Genomic DNA, 19,102 nt, shown 5'->3' on the forward strand with positions numbered 1-19,102 from the left:
CACCACTTGTTTACATATTTTATGTTGTATTTTGTGTTTTGATTTATGAAAAAAAATCCTTTTTAGTTTTTACAACCTCATTTTCTTAATTTCATTTCACGCCCTGATTATATTTATGTGTAATATCACTAAAATTACGTGACCAAAATTATGTATCATATTTAACTCTGGTATTAGAATTTCCATCAATACTGGAATCACATTAAAGATATCGACGTGTTTCTAAATAAGGAAATTATGTAAAAAAAATATTTTATAAGTTACAAGGACATAAAATAAATTTTTGTGAGACCCATTTTTTACGCATCATTCTTTTCTTTTTCCTTTTTTTGGTCAAAGAAGACTAATTCTTACAAAGAAATTGTAACTAACCAAATATTACAAATCTTTTTGAAAATAAACCCATGTTTTAGAGAAACTCCGAAAATTGCATGGTTAACCATTAATTTAGGTAAAAACATTCAACTAACCTACAACATTGGGATTGTCTTTTAGTCGCTAATCACTTCAAAGTAACCTTGTTAATTTAGTATCACACAAACATACCTTCTCTCTAGCTAAAAAATCCAGAGAAAAACGAGTCGATCTCATTACTTTCTTAACAATTGTTCATTTCACCATTTCACCATTTTTCCATCAATTCGATTTGTATTTGTTTTTTTACGTGAAAATGTCAGTATCAAAAAGAACATTTCGGATGTTCGTGGAGGAAGAACTAGGTGAATTCCCACATTTCGTGGTTGGAGCCATGCTCGAATGGTTACTAATAGCCTCCCTTTTCATCGACCGGTTTCTCGCATTTATGTCCAACAAATTCGCCATGATGTTCGAACTGGACCCGCCGTGTGTTTTGTGTACACGAATTGACCAATCCCTCGTGGGCAACAACCCTAGCACCTTCTACAACAACTCCATATGTGAATCCCACAAAAAAGACATCTCCTCCTTAGCCTATTGTCACGTCCATCGAAAATTATCTGATATCCGAAACATGTGCGAAGCGTGTCTCCTCTCATTCGCAACAGATAAAGAAGCGGATTTTGATGAGATCAAGAAACCCGTTGAGCAAAAAGACACGGTTGCCCCTAAGGATCAACAAAAAGACGATGACAACAATATGTCAACACCGAAGAATCTGAAACCGGTGAAAACAAAAGCGACGAATGAGAATAATGGTGGTGGTAGTAAGGATGGGGAGATGATGAGCAAGTGTTGTTGTTGTGGTGAGCCTTTTACTACAAGGACTCCTTCAAAAGCTTTTGTTAGGACACCTGCGCATTTACACGGGACGTCTGTTTTGACCCCTAGAGCGCCTTTGACGCCAATGGGATGGCGGAATGATGATGCCAAGAATATGGAGTTGCCTCATGCAAGGTATGTACCGCCTAACTTTACATCGGATAATGAAGTAGATGCTGCTAAAGATAACAAAGGATCGAATAAGGAGTCTAAAGGTGAGTTCCTTTTATGGTCTAATATTTTAAGTTAGTGATCTTATCTATATGATGTTTGTAATAGGTAAAGAGGAGATGAAATCCGCATCAAATCCACTATTACCCGATTCTGATGAACTAAATGATGAATCTTTGAAAACCCCAAAAGGAAACAAGTTCTTTGGGGTCCCACTTGCAGAAGTTATTGTCAACAGTCCAAGATTTGCCAACAAACTACTACCCAAAAAACTTCCATTAGAAAAACTCGATTTCCTTTCCGATGATGAGGGGCCCGAAGAAGGGGATTCCATTTCCATTGTTCATCATCTCAAAAAACAAGTCCGTGCAGACAGAAAAATACTCACAGATTTGTATCAAGAACTTAATGAAGAACGAAGCGCTTCAGCTGTTGCAGCTAACAATTCCATGGCGATGATTACTCGATTGCAAACTGAGAAAGCTTCAATTGAAATGGAGGCATTGCAGTATCAGAGAATGATGGAAGAACAAGCAGAGTATGATCAAGAAGCCATTCAGATACTTAAGGATATGCTTATTCAGAAGGAGAAAGATATCAAAATGATGGAAAAGGAGCTTCAGATTTATAAAGAGAAATTTGGAGAAATTAACAAGGAAGATATCGAGAGATTTGCTCGTGATCGTGATGATTTTGAAAGTGAGAGATTTCATCTTTCTGGGATGTTGAATAACTTGGAAAATCTTATACATTCGAATACAGATGATACAGGTGTTAGTTATGACAAAGATATAGGTATGTGTATTTTAACACTAAAACCAATCTTTTACACTGCCTAAATAAAATTAACAACTTATCCTGCTAATTTTGAAATTTTGATTAATAGAAGAAGAAAAGAAGGCGAGCTTGGAAAGAGAGATGTCTTTGATTAAGGAAAGAATGAGTGTGATGGAATCAGATAGTGGATATTTGAAGCACACTGGAATGGCACTCCAAAAGGGTGATGAAAGAGCTGACCTTCTTACAGAGATAGCTCAAAATCTTCGAAAGCTCAGGACATGACAAAACACATAAATTAATAATCTCTCCAGTTTTTGATAGAAAAAAAAGTAACAAATAATCTGAAATGGAACAAGGAGCAAACAATGGTTTTAATTTGTCTTGAAATCACAAAAACCATTTACAAGAAGTAACTCGGGGTTTTGCATGTAGTGTCGGGCTCAACCTAGCGAGGGGAAGGGTCAAATTGTAAGAAGTTTTGGTCCATCTTTTCTCCAATTTCAAGTATTACAACCATGTTTCCACATCTGTAGCAATAGTTTGGTGCACTGAATATATTTACATCATTATTTTCCTGAAACAATCAAACAAAAAAAAAGTTAGTTTTTTTTAGAAAGTAGATTGCTATTATATTAAATGTTTAATGTTTGCAAACAAACCTGAGACCAATCGTAACCTTCCATGGCAAGCTGATGAGCTCTAGAAATAAGTGTGAGGTCATTTGTGTGGTTAAATTGTGCAACTATATCTTGTCCAAATGTGTACCCAACACCACGAGGAGAGATTCCCCAACCACATCGGTCATCAGGGTCAGACCATAAAAGATCACACATTAGCCCTTCATGAGGAACCTGAAAAAGTAACATTACAAAATTAATTTCAACTTTTTTTTTTGCTCTTCTTTATGTTCTGATAAGGTTTATACTTTATACACTAACTGACCTCTTGTATGCGATCTAAAGCACAAATGTTATCAAGTGTATACAAAGAAGGAGACAACCCACCACGCATACAAAAAACCTACAATCATAGTTCATATTCATACTAAGTAAATGCAAGTTAAATATGGTAAGAAAAGTGGGTGATTTTGCATATCTGTATTTCAATAAGGGCAGTGAGAGGTAGATAATCGAAAAGGTCAGTAAAATGTTTCCACACATTGGCATTTCCATACTTCCTCAATCACTCGTCATAAAATCCATACCTGAAAGTTAGGGAATTCCTTGCATTGTTCAAAATTTGTAGATCATTTTAGAAGCACACTTGTTTCCTATACACTTCCATATTCAACAAGAGAATTTGTGCAAGACAAATCACAATTTGCAGTAACACTAACCATAGCATGTTAAATGGAATCAAGGCTTGTGACATATTCTTATTGTAACGTCCCAAAAATACGAGCCAAAAATTTCATTTTTAAAACATATACTTAGCAAAACATTAGAAATTAAACATACACCGATCATATCATTTCATAAAAGATGTCGTGTGTCTGGAAACCAATGTATAGAATATAATAACGTCAGAGTACAAATCCCCAAGAAAATCTCATAGTGCGGAATACAAAGCATGTATGTGATGTGCCGCTACCGTGCCAGCTCCTTCCCCTTCGAAGAAGAGGTACCTGAAACCAAAACTAAAAACTATAAGCACGAAGCTTAGTGAGTTCCCTCATCATACCACATACCATACAATCACATATCATACATACTGCCGGGCAATTCTGGGGTGCCCGACCTACCCGGTATGACCATTCTGGGGTGTCGACCTACCCGTGTCAAGCCGTTCTGGGGTGCTGACTACCCATCGGTCCTAACAACCGATCCTCAGGGACTATTTCACCCCTGCTGCTACTATCACATATATCATAACATAACATATTATCAGACATATATGGGGCGTCCGATCTATCCTTCAGTCCTAACGAACGAACTTGGGGACTATTCCCCTCCTACTACCACTATCGCATACAACATTTCATGCCAGCATATAAACATATCATCACATACTGTTAGACATATCTGGGGTGTCTAACCTACCCTTCGGTCCTAACAACCGAACTCTTCTACTATCACATATACATATCATGCCAGCATATAACATATAAGGTAGTAGAAAACCTAGATGATATCACAAAGACAATCATCCAACATACAACTCCTACTGGTGGGCCGGCATTGTGGCCGTAGACCCACCGCTACTGGAAGGTAACTCACCTCAAAGTAGCTGCTGATCTGCGTGGGAACTGACTGTCTACTGCTGCTACTGCCCCGGAAATCCTCTGGCTATAATTCCCACAAAACACTAAGTCAAAAACTGCTAACCGACCTCAGGGTAAAATGACCATTTACCCTTAACCAAACTACGAGTTAAAGTCAAAGTCAACTTCCAGTTGACCCGACTCACCGAGTTAGCTCGCCAACTCGTCGAGTCCCTATCCATTCGATTGACCATAATCCCGTCTCTACTCGTAAAGTTAGGCATTGACTCGACGAGTTTTCCTTCTAAACCTAAGTCCAAAAGTCCTTCATCCTACTCGCCGAGTTGTATGAACAACTCGTCGAGTTCATCTTCATCCGAAGAACATTCTATGCTGAGACTCGCCGAGTTGTATGGACAACTCGTCGAGTCTGTTCTTGAGGCAAGAAGATTGACTTGGACTCGCCGAGTCAGGGCATTAACTCGCCGAGTTCCTTCATGGGTGGGTCTGGCTTCCGACTCACTGAGTCACACCCCATGACTCACTACTCCGCTCAGCAAACATGAAAGGGGGAAAACTCGGGGACTCGCGACTCGACTCGCCGAGTCCGATGAACGACTCGCCGAGTCTTTCACATGCAAGTACTATATACTCGATTTTGCTTGAATCCAGCTCATGCCATATATAGATATGGGTTCTTAGGGCTTGATTAACACGTAAAGTTTCCAACTTTACATGTAAATAAACACCAATGAAGGTTTTAGGGCTCAAAATGCACTAAAAGAGTAGATCTAGGGCTTTCATGCAATATGGCTCCATAAAGGCAGTAGATCCGAGCTCATGGAGCTCAATCATGCCTAGATCTAAAGGTTAATCAACTTATCACAAACCGTAATTCATAACCAAGCTTGGAAATGGCTCAAGAAGGACTATCATGGAGCTCTAAGGGACTATAAGCATGAAAACAGGGGGAAACTGAGTTATACCTCAAGGAAATCTTTGAAATAACACCAAGATGTCCGACCTCCTTCTTCTCCACTTGATCTACTCTCCTTTCTCTCTCAAAGTCTTCAAGAAAACACACCAAGGCACTTCAATCTCACAAGGAACGATGTTAGAACGATATAGGGGGCTCTGAAGGTTAAGGGGGCGAGCTTGGGGGCACACATGATGGTTTAAATAGGCTGCAAACCCTTGAAATTAGGGTTTCATCAGACAGCGGGGACTCGCCGAGTCGCCAACTTAAACGTGTTCCAACTCCCGTCTCTACTCGGCGAGTCAGGCCTGCAACTCGCCAAGTCCAAGGCTAAAAATGCAAAATACTTAGATAAATTTTACATACCAGGAACCAGGTGCTACACTTATTATTCATCTTGGTTGATATGGATTTACATTTCTATGTCATAAATCTTGCCATGTTATCAATTGTATGAGGCAAGTGGTTGGGATGTTAATTACCACAAAACACAAGAAAATATCTATCTTGACAATCTAATAGGTAAAAAAATTAACTTTCTAGTTGCAACGGAGTTGAAAGGTAAAGAAACGAAATCTCACACTTGTGTTATTTGACTGCTCTCACGGTTTCCTCTAAGAATCGTAATCATATCTCTATAACGAATTTTCAATGCCACTAGAAGTGAAACAGTCTCCACCGAGTAGTAACCTCGATCTGCATGAATCAAATAAGAACATACTCAACAACGAAGCAGATTCAACCACAATCATCTTCATCATTCTATAGCAAGTTAAATTACACTAGCCATAATTACTAATCAAAGTTGACCTAATCAACAATATCTGCTCCACACACAACAATATCTAATGCATTTAGTTGTCAAAATTACAGTACTAACCAACATAGTCTCCTATAAATTTAACAGATAATTAGTATCAGAAGCACTGTCGCCTATACGAAAGAGCTCGACTAAGTCGTGGAACTATCCATGTATGTCTCCACACACAGTCACCAGACATTTGACAGGTTGTACGTTCCACTCTTCCACTAAAATATCCCTCACCTGATCACAAAGCGTCCCCGCCTCTGCCTCCGGTAGCGCCTTACAGTCCATCAAGTGCTCGATTTGACGGTCTAGATGCGATCGCAATGGCTTTTAATAGATTTTTTATGTTCGGATTCAAAGATCTGGAAAGAAAACTAACATTCAGGTTATATGAAGCTCCACTGGAGTCACCGACGACCTTGATTAAGGTTCGATCATTTTTGCCAGCGGCGGGAGATATTTTAGGTCCTTAGAGAGAGGGAGGGTAGCTTTGAAATGGTTTGAACCATGGGGTTGTTAAACTACTTATTTCAGCTATTCGTTTAGATGTAGTCCTTGAATTTATCTGTTTTTAACATTTGGTCGAAAATTTAAATTTCTTTTACATATAAACTACGTATCATTTAATTACAACGAAATGACAACTAATTGTAACAGTAATATTTAATTTGGTTGAACTTTATTAACATTAATTTTTTTAAATCGTTTTTTTTAGTTGAATCGGTCTGTTAAATGGTTTTTAGTTTGACCACCAACTCAACCTTTTCATAATTATTATGTATTTTTTATTTTCCTATATATATATATATATATATATATATATATATATATATATATATATATATATATATATATATATATATATATTGTAACGACCCAATTTTCAATGTAAAATTTGAAATTTTAGAATAAGCAATAATATTCTGATACATTAAGAAATCCAGTTATAACTATTTTCAAAACATAAGTCAATACAACTTTTATTCCAAACATCAAAGTGTCCCATAAAGTGTCAGCGAGAGAGTGCACGTCGCGCCATCACGCCTTGCCCTTGCCATTGGAATCTGAAGTATCTGAAACCATAAACAAACCTGTAAGCACGAAGCTTAGTGAGTTCCCCAGAGCATACCCCACACACAAACCACATAACATATTAGCTATAAAAGCTACCTCAACCACATAACACATCTCAAATAGCTATAAAGCTACCTCTACCACATAATGCATATCAATTAGCTATAAAGCTATCTCTACCATCAGCCATAAAGACTATCTCTACCCTTAGCCACAAAGGCAATCTCTACCACTAGCCCCAAAGGCTATCTCTACCATTAGCCCTGAAGGCTATCTCTACCACTAGCTATAGAAGCTATCTCTACCACATATCAATGCATAACAAATCCACACACCTCTATATAGCAAGTATACCAACTATCGTAAAATGGGTCGGCCTTGCTGCCTTAGACCCATTGGTATTGTGAGAAAACTCACCTTGAATACAAAATCTTCCTAAAGAAATCCTTAGCTGCTGCCTCGCCTACTTCCTGAACCATTAATACCGATCAATATACCCAATTAACAATTGGGCCCCTTACCATAATCCTTAATCCATGCATGGGGTAAAATAACCATTTTACCCCTGGCCCAATATGATCCAAAACTAAGGCCTAATTCTAAAAACAAAACCCAACACTAAGTAGGCTTTCCAAGCCCACTAGTGGTCCACTAATGGCCCAATTTGCTCAATTGGGCCCAATCCCTGTAATGGGCCTTACCCTAAGCCCAAACATATTCTTGGCCTAAATTATTTGACTTCTGATGGCCTACTAAGGCCCAAAGACCCAAAGCATGGTCCAAACCATTGCCCAAAAGCACAAGGCCCAACTAACAGAGTACGCGGGGCGTACATCCACGTACGCTAGGCGTACTGATTATGTGGTGCGTACGTTGGGCGTACCTTTACGTACACTCAGCGTAAACCTCCTGTTAAGTCCATTTCTCATTAAGTGCTTAATACTTCATTTCAGAAGCTACAATCATAGATCCTGGTCCTTTTCCACGTCTTAATCCATAAAGTCACTGACTTGGTGACTTTACTTGGCCTAAAAAAGCCCAAACTCCAAAAATAATGTTCTACTTCCATGAAAAGGGATAGATCTCATGCATGAACCCATTAAGATATTCAAAATCGAGAATTTACTGCTTATGAGACCCTTATAGCTCTGAGGGAGGCAACCCTAAGCTCAATAACGAGATTTCACCATAAAGGTCCATTCTTGGGACCAAAATGACTCCAAAACCAAACTACACTAGATCTACGCATGCTTAGGTAAAGTTATGAATTTTATAACTCCAAAGAGTCCCAAAGGATGATGTTATCCCAGATCTATGAGCTCCATCTTCCCATGTAACGTCCCAAAAATACGGGCCAAAAATTTCATTTTTAAAACATATACTTAGCAAACATTGGAATTAACACGTTCACCAATCATATCATTTCATAAAAGTTATCGCATGTCTTGAAAAACATTTTTATAAAACATAATAATGTCAGAGTACAAATTCCCAGGAGGGTCTCGTAGTGCGGAATACTAGGCATGTGTGTGATGGGCCGCTACCGCGCCAGCTCCTTCCCCTTCGAAGAAGAGGTACCTGAAACAAAAACTGAAAACTGTAAGCACGAAGCTTAGTGAGTTCCCCCACTGTACCAGATACCATATAATCACATAACATACATATACTGCCGGGCATATTTGGGTGCCCGACCTACCCCTTCGATCCTTACGACCGGATACTGCCTAGCATATCTGGGTTCTGGCCTCCCCTTCGGTCCTTACGACCAGATACTGCCTAGCATATCTGGGTGCTAGCCTCCCTTTCGGTCCTTACGACCGGATACTAGGGACTATTTCACCCCCTACTGCTACCTCATAACACATATCACATAGCAACATATCATACTAGCACACAAGCATAACACCTGTAGTAGCAAACCCAGATGAATATCACAGAGACAAACATCTATCATACAACTCCTACTGATGGGCCAGCATTGTGGTCGTAGACCCACTGCTACTGGAAGGTAACTCACCTCGAAAAGTAGCTACCGAAAGTCTGACTACTAGACGTCTGGCTGCTGCACCGGTAATCCTCCGGCTACAAATCCATAAACATAGATTAGCCACTCATAAATACCCTTAGTCAATTGACTGACCCAACCCAGGTCCAAGGTCAACTCCTTGGTCAAAGTCAACTTCCAGTTGACTGGACTTGCCGAGTCGTGGCACATACTCGCGGAGTCCTTCTCCTACTAACTTGGTCCTACTCACCAGGTCCCTCTTCCCACTCACTGAGTCACCCTTAACTCACCACTCGGGACTATATAACCGAATCGCCGAGTCCAAGAACAACTCGCCGAGTCCCACGAGCAGTCCTCCTACTCGCTTCCAAATCCTCACCAGAGCATCCCTTAAGAGGATTTGGAGTTCTAGGACTATTGCTACACGTTAAATTGCTAATTTCGCGTGCAGATACGAAGGGTTGGACCTTCAACACTTAAACCTCTCTTTCTCAGTGAAATTTCATATGACTCGTCGAGTTTGAAGAACAACTCGTCGAGTTCCAGGCAATCTTCATAGGACTCGCCGAGTTGTTCATCCAACTCGCCGAGTCTAAGACCATCTTCATAGAACTCGCCGAGTCCCTTCGACCCACTTCCCATATAGACCAAATCTAAGACATGCAACACTTCAAAACCATAGATCCATGCTCCTAGGGCATGCTTATCACGTAAAGTTGCAAACTTTACGTGCATGCATGGCCTATAAGCTCAAGAAGGCAAATCCAAGCTCTTTAAGGGGTCATACACTCAATAGGGGCCTTAATAACTCCAACCACAGAGACTTTATACTTCTAAGATGTCCATAAGATCCCAATCCGAAGTCCTTTCAGAACTTAGAGCATAAATACATGGAGTTTGAGGTTTTAGGGCTTGAAAACCACTAATTTGGGACAAACGGGGATCTAATGAACTAGTGATCCAGGTAAGAACTTTTCTACTTGAATGGAAGCTTCTCAAAGTGTAGATTCCGGATCTACCTACCCTCCTTGCACACTGCAACCTCCTCTTCCTTCCTCTAAGCTCCAAACCTTGTCCACAAAGCCAAAATCACTCTCAAGAACAATATGGGGGCTAGGGTTTCTTTCTACAACTCTCTGGAAGTGTTAGGGACGAAGGAGGCCAAGATAGAGTGTTTAAATAGGGTGCAAACACCCGGATTAGGGTTTTTGTCCAAAAAGGGTCTACTCGCCGAGTCCGGGGACCGACTCGCCGAGTCCAAAGTTCAAACCCCGCGCCTTATGCCGCTCCTACTCGGCGAGTTGGTCCTTCAACTCGCCGAGTCCAAGGCAAAAATGCACAAAATTAAAATATTATACACAAGGAGTACGTACCAGAAACCAGGTGCTACAAATCTCCCCCACTTATTTTAGACTTCGTCCTCGAAGTCTGCTGCTCGATCCTGAAACAGCTCGGGGTAGTGCTCCATCATTTCTTCCACCGGCTCCCAAGTCCACTCTGATCCCTTCCGGTGCTGCCATTGTACCTTTACAAGTTCCACCCTCTTGTTCCTTAGATCCTTCAACTTCCTGTCAAGGATTGCCACATGCCGCTCGATATAATTCAGGCTGTCATCGACCTAAATATCCTCCAAAGGCACCACTGCTGAGTCGTCTACCAAACACTTCCGCAATTGAGATATGTGGAAGGTGCTGTGGATCTGGTTGAGTTCGGCTGGCAGATCCAGCCTATATGCCACCTTGCCCACCCGGGCTACAACCCTGAACGGGCCAAAGAATATCGGGCCCAACTTGCCCCGCTTCCTGAATCGAATGATGCCTTTCCAAGGCGACACTTTCAAGAGAACCATATCCCCGACATGGAACTCCAGGTCTGATCGACGCTTGTCGGCATAACTTTTCTGTCGACTCTGCGCAGTCTGAAGCCTGCTTCAAACCTGCTGGATTCTCTCGGTCGTCTTGAGCACCACCTCGGTGCTCCCCATGACCCTCTGACCAACTTCACCCCAACATATCGGGGTCCTGCACCTCCTTCCGTACAACATCTCGAATGGGGGACGGTCGATACTCGCGTGGTAGCTGTTTTTGTACAAGAACTCAGCCAAGAGAAGATAGGTATCCCAACTACCACCGAAGTCTAGCACGCATGCCCGCAACATGTCCTCCAACGTTTGGATGGTTTGCTCGCTCTGACCATCCGTCTGTGGGTGAAAGGCGGTGCTAAAATGCAGACGAGTGCCCAACTCATCATGAAGCTTCTTCCAAAACTTGGAAGTGAACCGCACATCTCGATCTGATATCACTGACACTGGCACCTCGTGCCGCGCCACTATCTCCTTGATATAGATATCGGCCAATTTTTTGGCCGAGATACTCTCCTGAATCGGAATAAAATGGGCGCTCTTGGTCAACCGATCCACGATGACCCAAATCGAATCTACTCCACGCGCCGTCCGGGGAAGCTTTGTGATAAAATTCATCGTAATATCCTCCCATTTCCACAACGGGATATCCAACGGCTGCATCTTGCCGTGCGGTCTCTGATTCATGGCCTTGACCTTCATATAGGTCAAACACCGCTCGACGTACCACGCCACATCCCGCTTCATGCAGGGCCACCAATAATCTAGACGAAGATCCCGATACATCTCCGTCGCCCCTGGATGAATAGAGAATCGGGATGTGTGTGCCTCCTCCATCAAGATCTGGCGCATGCCTCCGTGATACGGCACCCACACCCTACGGTGTAGTGTCAATAACCCTCGACTATCATAATCGAAGGAGGTGACTTGACCCACTATTCGCTCACTCTTCCGATGCTCCTCCTTCATAGCCTCCTGATGAGCTTCCCGAATCTGCTCTAACAGTGGAGTCACCATCGTTATCCTCATACACATATCCCTGATCGGTGCCGCCTTACGGCTAAGCGCATCGGCCACCACGTTGGCCTTCCCCGGGTAATAAAGGATCTCGCAATCACAATCCTTCACCACATCCAACCACCGAAGATGCCTGATGTTCAGATTCGGCCGATCCATGAGGTACCTCAAACTCTTGTGGTCCGTGTAAATGGTACAACGAACCCCGTAGAGGTAATGCCGCCAAATCTTGAGGGCGAAGACCACCGCCCCCAACTCTAAATCATGCGTCGGGTAGTTCGCCTCGTGAGGCTTCAGCTGCCTCGAGGCATAAGCAATGACATGTCCCCTCTGCATCAATAATGTGCCTAAGCCCGAGATAGACACATCACAGAATACCACAAAATCCTCTTCACCCTCAGGCAGGGCTAAGATTGGCGCCTCGCACAATATCTGCCTCAAAATCTCGAACGTTGCCTGCTGTTCAGGCCCCCATCGAAAGACCACGACTTTCCTAGTCAACCGTGTCAGGGGTACGACTATCTTGGAGAAATCCTGAATGAATCTCCGATAGTAGCCTGCTAATCCGAGGAAACTCTAGATCTCGGATGGAGATTTCGGAACTTCCCATCTCATCACGGCCTCCACCTTGGCCGGGTCCACTGAAATTCCATTCTGGTTGACAAGGTGCCCAAGAAATTGCACCTCGCGCAACCAAAAATCACATTTGGAGAACTTCGCGTACAAGATCTCCCTCCTCAAGGTCTCCAAAACCACTCTCAGATGCTCCTCGTGCTCCTCCTGCGTCTTGGAATAAACCAAGATGTCATCAATGAAAACTATCACAGACCGATCCAACATCGGTCTACATACACGGTTCATGAGGTCCATGAACGTGGCAGGAGCATTGGTGAGTCCAAACGGCATCACCACGAACTCATAATGGCCATAACGCGTCCGAAACACGGTCTTCTGCATATCCCCCTCTCTGACCCTCATTTGATAATAACCTAAACGCAAATCGATCTTGGAGAACCAAGATGCTCCCTGCAACTGATCATAGAGGTCATCAATCCTCGGGAGTGGGTAACGGTTCTTCACCGTTACCTTATTTAGCTCCCGGTAATCTTTACACATCCGATGCGACCCGTCCTTCTTCTTCACAAACAGGATCGGGGCTCCCCAGGGTGAATTGCTCGGTCGAATAAATCCCTTGTCTAGCAGCTCCTGCAGCTGCGTAGACAACTCCTGCATCTCAGGAGGAGCCAACCGATAGGGTGCCTTGGCTATCGGAGCCACACCAGGAACTAGGTCGATCCTGAACTCTACCTGATGCTCCGGAGGTACTCCAGGAAGCTCCTCCGGGAACACATCAGTGTAGTCTCGCACCACTAGAACCTCGCTCACAGTCGCTTTACCCGTCTCCCGGGTATCCATAATATACGCGACATATCCCGCGCAACCCTGCTGAAGGTAGCGCCTAGCTCTCGCTGTTGAACATACTGCAGGTCCACGCTGTGGCCTCTCGCCGTGGATCACCAACTCTCCCCCACTCGGGGTCCTGATCCGCACTAGATGCTGTGCGTAATCTATCACTGCCCTATTAGGGCTCAACCAATCCATGCCTATAATCACCTTGTTCCCCCGCAACGGGATGGGAACCAAATCCACCAAATAACACTCCTCAAATAACCTTAGAACACAATCCCTGAATATTGTTGATGCTTGCACCGATCGATCATCGGCAATCTCTACCTCTAATGGGCAATCCAACATGCCTGAAGACTCAGTAAACCTCTTGCTAAGCGCAAGGGAAACAAATGACCGGGTGGCACCCAAGTCAAAAAACACCTGAACTGGGATACCGTTCACATGGAACGATCCTAACGCATAAACACAGGGCACATATCAATAGCATAACATCATATAAAATAAAATAGAGGGAAAGAATCATACCCGTCACCACATCGGGTGCGGCGCGTGCCTCCTCTGTAGTCAGCTGAAGCGCCCAGCTCCTCACCACTGGAGCCTCTGCCTTGCCTTGTCGTCCATCAGTAATCCACAGGGTAGCTGGAGCTGGCGCCTTTACTGGCGCTGATGCTGTCAACTGGGGGCAATTGGCCTTCTTGTGGCCCCTCTGGTTGTAGTGGAAATACAAAAACTCAGACGTCTGTATCACGGGTGTAGGGGCGGTACAATCCCGGCTAAAGTGCCCTGACTTGTCGCACTTGTAGCAGCCTGATGATCCCATCTTGCACGCTCCCTCGTGCGCCCTGCCGCATTCCTTGCAGCGGCCCCGCCCCTGTTGGCCTTTCGGCCCCACATCCGATCCCTTGGGATTCTTCCCCGAAGCCCCCATAACATGCCCCTCTTCCGCCTTCCGCTTCCGGATGTGCTCCAGGTCTATCTCCATCTCCCTTGCCCTGGCTATCATAGAGTCCAGGGTAGGGCAAGCTAAAAAACTGACATGCTCCCAAATATCAGCTCGTAGCATATCATGATAGCAGGTCCTCCTCATATCTTCATCTCCCGCGTACTAGGGCACCAACAACGCCCTCTCCCGGAACTTGGCGGTGATCTCCGCCACAGTCTTCGTCTTCTGTCTCATATCCAAGAACTCCCTGGCCAGCTGCTGAAGCTCGACAGCCGGCACGAACTCTGCCCTGAACCGGGTCGCGAAGTTCGACCAAGTCATAGCCTCGACAGTCGAGGCTCCCAACGAGTCACCCACGGACTCCCACCAATCCCTAGCTCGATCTCGTAAACACCCTGTTGCGAACCTCACCTTCGACCCCTCAAGGCAGAAGCTAATCATCTGTGCAAACTCAATGTCTGCAATCCATCGTCCAACAGCTATGGGGTCCTTTGCCCCGTGAAAATATGGCGCACCACTACCCCGGAAGTCCTTGAAGGACAGTGTGCGAGATCCCGACTGGCCAGATGCCATGTCATTCCTGAATGCCCTGAGGCGATCCTCCATCAACTCCAATATCCCCTCCTTGATCGACCCGAAGATAATGGGGGTCGACTCAAGGATTCCTCTGGTGATCTCCGATGCAATGAACTCGCGTAGCCCCTCATCTACTGGCTCAGAACCTGATCCCGAACCCGATCCCTCTCCTGTACTACCAACTGCGGGCCTCAAGCGCAGTACCACCATTCTGAAATACATAAATAATAATTATTAGTGATACTGATACCTCTGGAGGGATCACACCTACTACAAGTTCCCTGGTCTTATCTTGGCCTTCCTCGGTTCGGGTACGGATCCTCTGCTTTCAGTAGTACGAGCCCATACTACCTTCCACATCTATCCGTACCTTCTCCAAGGACTGCCTTGACTCTACTAGGTCCCTTTCACTACTGCTAATCACTGCTATACTCATCCTAGGCTTGCCCCAGGAATATCTCTAACTCCACCCTACCCGGTCCTCAGCTGTTGAAGGCCTCCTTGTAATATCAGTTAGTCATTACCTGAATACCATCACATGTGGTCAGGCTCAAATAATCCTTCGAGTAACAGACTCGGCCCTACAACGGTTAGACTCAGAAAAGAGCTGCGCAATAGGGCCAAATCCAGCACTCTAAGATTATTCAACCCTGATCATATGTGACGTGACGTATTCACCTAATGTCTAACTCCCATCACTCAGAGTCCCACGAAGCACAAAGCATGCAACATTCAAACAAAAAGGGAACAATCTCACGCAAATCCGTCCTCATAGAGAAAAGCTGAACTAGCATACAATGCTAAACTCATACTATCAGGCATAACCCTAACAGGCTATCCTACTGTTGTCTACTCAATTCTAGCATGCAATTTTCATACAATGAAGCACATAAAGCAGGCACCTGAGGCATCACTCCTAGATCCTTAGTCCTATTCTAGCATGCTGTTCTACTGAACCTGATAAACATAACATAAGCTGGTATGGGTACTTTGGGGAATACTTACTTGAGCTCGGCCGGTCGCGCACATCACACACTTCGTTCCTTCTTAAAACTCTTTGCTTAGCTTTTTAGAAAATATTTTCTTCTTTAAAATCTTTTAATCCCTCGATTTGAGTTCAGACACCCCCGAAGGTGTGTCCGAATCCCTCAAACCAGGGCTCTGATACCAACTTGTAACATCCCAAAAATACGAGCCAAAAATTTCATTTTTAAACATTGGAATTAACACATTCACCAATCATATCATTTCATAAAAGTTATCGCATGTCTTGAAAAACATTTTTATAAAACATAATAATGTCAGAGTACAAATTCCCAGGAGGGTCTCGTAGTGCGGAATACTAGGCAAGTGTGATGGGCCGTTAACGCGCTAGTTCCTTCCCCTTCGAATAAGAGGTACCTGAAACCAAAACTGAAAACTGTAAGCACGAAGCTTAGTGAGTTCCCCCACTATACCACATACCATATAATCACATAACATACATATACTGTCGGGCATATCTGGGTGCCTGACCTACCCCTTCGGTCCTTACGACAGGATACTGCCTGGCATATCTGGGTGCTGGTCTCCCCTTCGGTCCTTATGACCAGATACTGCCTAGTATATCTGGGTGCTGGCCTCCCCTTCGGTCCTTACGACCGGATACTGCCTAGCATATCTGGGTGCTGGCCTCCCCTTCGGTCCTTACCACCGGATACTGGGGACTATTTCACCCCCTATTGCTACCACATAACACATATCACATAGCAACATATCATACTAGCACATAAGCAAAACACAGGTAGTAGCAACCCCAGATGAATATCATAGAGACAAACATTTATCATACAACTCCTACTGGTGGGCCGGCATTGTGACCGTAGACCCACTGCTACTGGAAGGTAACTCACCTCGAAAAATAGCTACCGAAAGTCTGACTGCTAGACGTCTGGCTGCTGCACCGGTAATCCTCCGGCTACAAATCCATAAACATAGATTAGCCACTCATAAATACCCTTATTCAATTGACTGACCCAACCCAGGTCCAAGGTCAACTCCTTGGTCAAAGTCAACTTCCAGTTGACTGGACTCGCCGAGTCCTTCTCCTACTAACCTTGTCCTACTCACCAGGTCCCTCTCCCCACTCACTGAGTCACCCTTAACTCACCAGTCGGGACTATAGAACCGACTCGTGATCTGACTCGCCGAGTCCAAGAACAACTCGCCGAGTCCCACGAGCAGTCCTCCTACTCGCTTCCAAATCCTCACCATAGCATCCCTTAAGAGGATTTGGAGTTGTGGGACTATTGATACACGTTAAATTGCTAATTTCGCATGCAGATACGAAGGGTTGGACCTTCAACAATTAAACCCCTCTTTCTCAGTGAAAGTTCATATGACTCGCCGAGTTTGAAGAACAACTCGTCAAGTTCCAGGCAATCTTCATAGGACTCGCCGAGTTGTTCATCCAACTCGCCGAGTCTAAGACCATCTTCATAGAACTCGCCGAGTTCTACTTTGGGACTCGCCGAGTCCCTTGGACCCACTTCCCATACAGACCAAATTTGAGACATGCAACGCTTCAAAACCATAGATCCATGCTCCTAGGCCATGCTTATCACGTAAAGTTGCAAACTTTACGTGCATGCATGGCCTATAAGCTCAAGAAGGCAAATCCAAGCTCTTTAAGGGGTCATACACTCAATAGGAGCCTCAATAACTCCAACCACAAAGACTTTATACTTCTAAGATGTCCATAAGATCCCAATCCGAAGTCCTTTCAGAACTTAGAGCATAAATACATGGAGTTTGAGGTTTTAGGGCTTGGAAACCACTAATTTGGGATAAAAGGGGATCTAATGAACTAGTGATCAAGGTAAGAACTTGTCTACCTGAATGGAAGCTTCTCACAGTGCAGATTCTGGATCTACCTCCCCTCCTTGCACACTTCAACCTCCTCTTCCTTCCTTTAAGCTCCAAACCTTGTCCACAAAGCCAAAATCACTCTCAAGAACAATATGGGGGCTAGGGTTTCTTTTTACAACTCTCTGGAAGTGTTAGGGATGAAGGAGGCCAAGTTAGAGCGTTTAAATAGGGTGCAAACACCCGGATTAGGGTTTTTGTCCAAAAAGGGTCTACTCGCCGAGTCCGGGGACCGACTCGCCGAGTCCAAAGTTCAAACCCCGCGCCTTATCCCGCTCCTACTCGGCGAGTTGGTCCTTCAACTCGCCGAGTCCAAGGCAAAAATGCACAAAATTTAAATATTATACACAAGGAGTACGTACCAGGAACCAGGTGCTACATCCCAAGTTCTTCCTTGCCAACTTTTTTTTCCTCTTCCAGGCTTACACCACCAAAATGAGCTTCTTAAGGTTAAAACCGCAAAAGAATAATGGGATGAGGCGTTCTAGGTTATCTCTAAGGTTGGGGAACAAATAAGGAGGCTAGGGTTTGATCCATTAAGTTCTTTATATAGAGGTTGGCCCTAAAATTAGGGTTTCTGGAAACTGGACGTACGTTGGGTGTACACCAACAACACCCGCGACCATTTCCTTTTATACGTTGGGCGTACCCACACGCCTTCCACTTTGCATGCATGGTCCTTCCTTGTCATTTATTTCCATTAGGGGCCCTTTTCGCCAATAACTTCAAAGAGTCATAAATCCTTCATTCTAACTCCGTTTCCGATGAACTTTATATCCATGAAAAGGTGGCGGGAAGCCCTACGCTCCCCTCGACACCTCCAAGCCTAAAACCTCTCGGATAAAACCCGGGACCCATAAAAGCCTAATTGCCCCTACTCTTTGGTTTCTAAGACCACAACCGAATACTTTCAAACAGGGTGTTACATATATATATATATATATATATATATATATATATATATATATATATGTGTGTGTGTGTGTGTGTGTGTAACATCCCAACCGTCAAGTATCATTAATTTTCCATTTAGATTTCATGTTTAAGGTCTACTCGACGAGTTGACGCTATGACTGGTCGAGTAGCAGCGGGCCAGGACACGTCAATAATTGAATGACTCGTCGAGTTGGCATGGGGG

General features: G+C 44.0%; 1 protein-coding gene and 1 pseudogene across 1 annotated transcript; one reads left to right on the forward strand and one right to left on the reverse strand.

Moving 5' to 3' along the window:
- The first annotated feature begins 670 nt into the window (after positions 1–670).
- Positions 671–2,761, forward strand: LOC111913313 (probable myosin-binding protein 5). The gene is made up of 3 exons (XM_023909029.2): positions 671–1,454; positions 1,519–2,205; positions 2,297–2,761. Exons 1-3 carry the CDS (start codon positions 671–673, stop codon positions 2,470–2,472), a joined length of 1,647 nt encoding a protein of 548 aa, XP_023764797.1. The 3' UTR covers positions 2,473–2,761.
- LOC111913312 (serine/threonine-protein phosphatase PP2A catalytic subunit-like) lies at positions 2,591–6,601 on the reverse strand (annotated as a pseudogene).
- Positions 6,602–19,102: the final 12,501 nt, after the last annotated feature.

This window comes from Lactuca sativa, chromosome 5, assembly GCF_002870075.4.
Source record: "Lactuca sativa cultivar Salinas chromosome 5, Lsat_Salinas_v11, whole genome shotgun sequence".
Classification (NCBI taxonomy): Eukaryota; Viridiplantae; Streptophyta; class Magnoliopsida; order Asterales; family Asteraceae; genus Lactuca; species Lactuca sativa.

Bases quoted from the DNA above. Each gene is read 5' to 3' on its own strand.
- LOC111913313 (XM_023909029.2), top strand. From the start codon at position 671: ATGTCAGTATCAAAAAGAACATTTCGGATGTTCGTGGAGGAAGAACTA. The intron at 1,455-1,518 runs GTGAGTTCCTTT...TGTTTGTAATAG, and splicing joins ATCGAATAAGGAGTCTAAAG to GTAAAGAGGAGATGAAATCC. The intron at 2,206-2,296 runs GTATGTGTATTT...TTTGATTAATAG, and splicing joins TAGTTATGACAAAGATATAG to AAGAAGAAAAGAAGGCGAGC.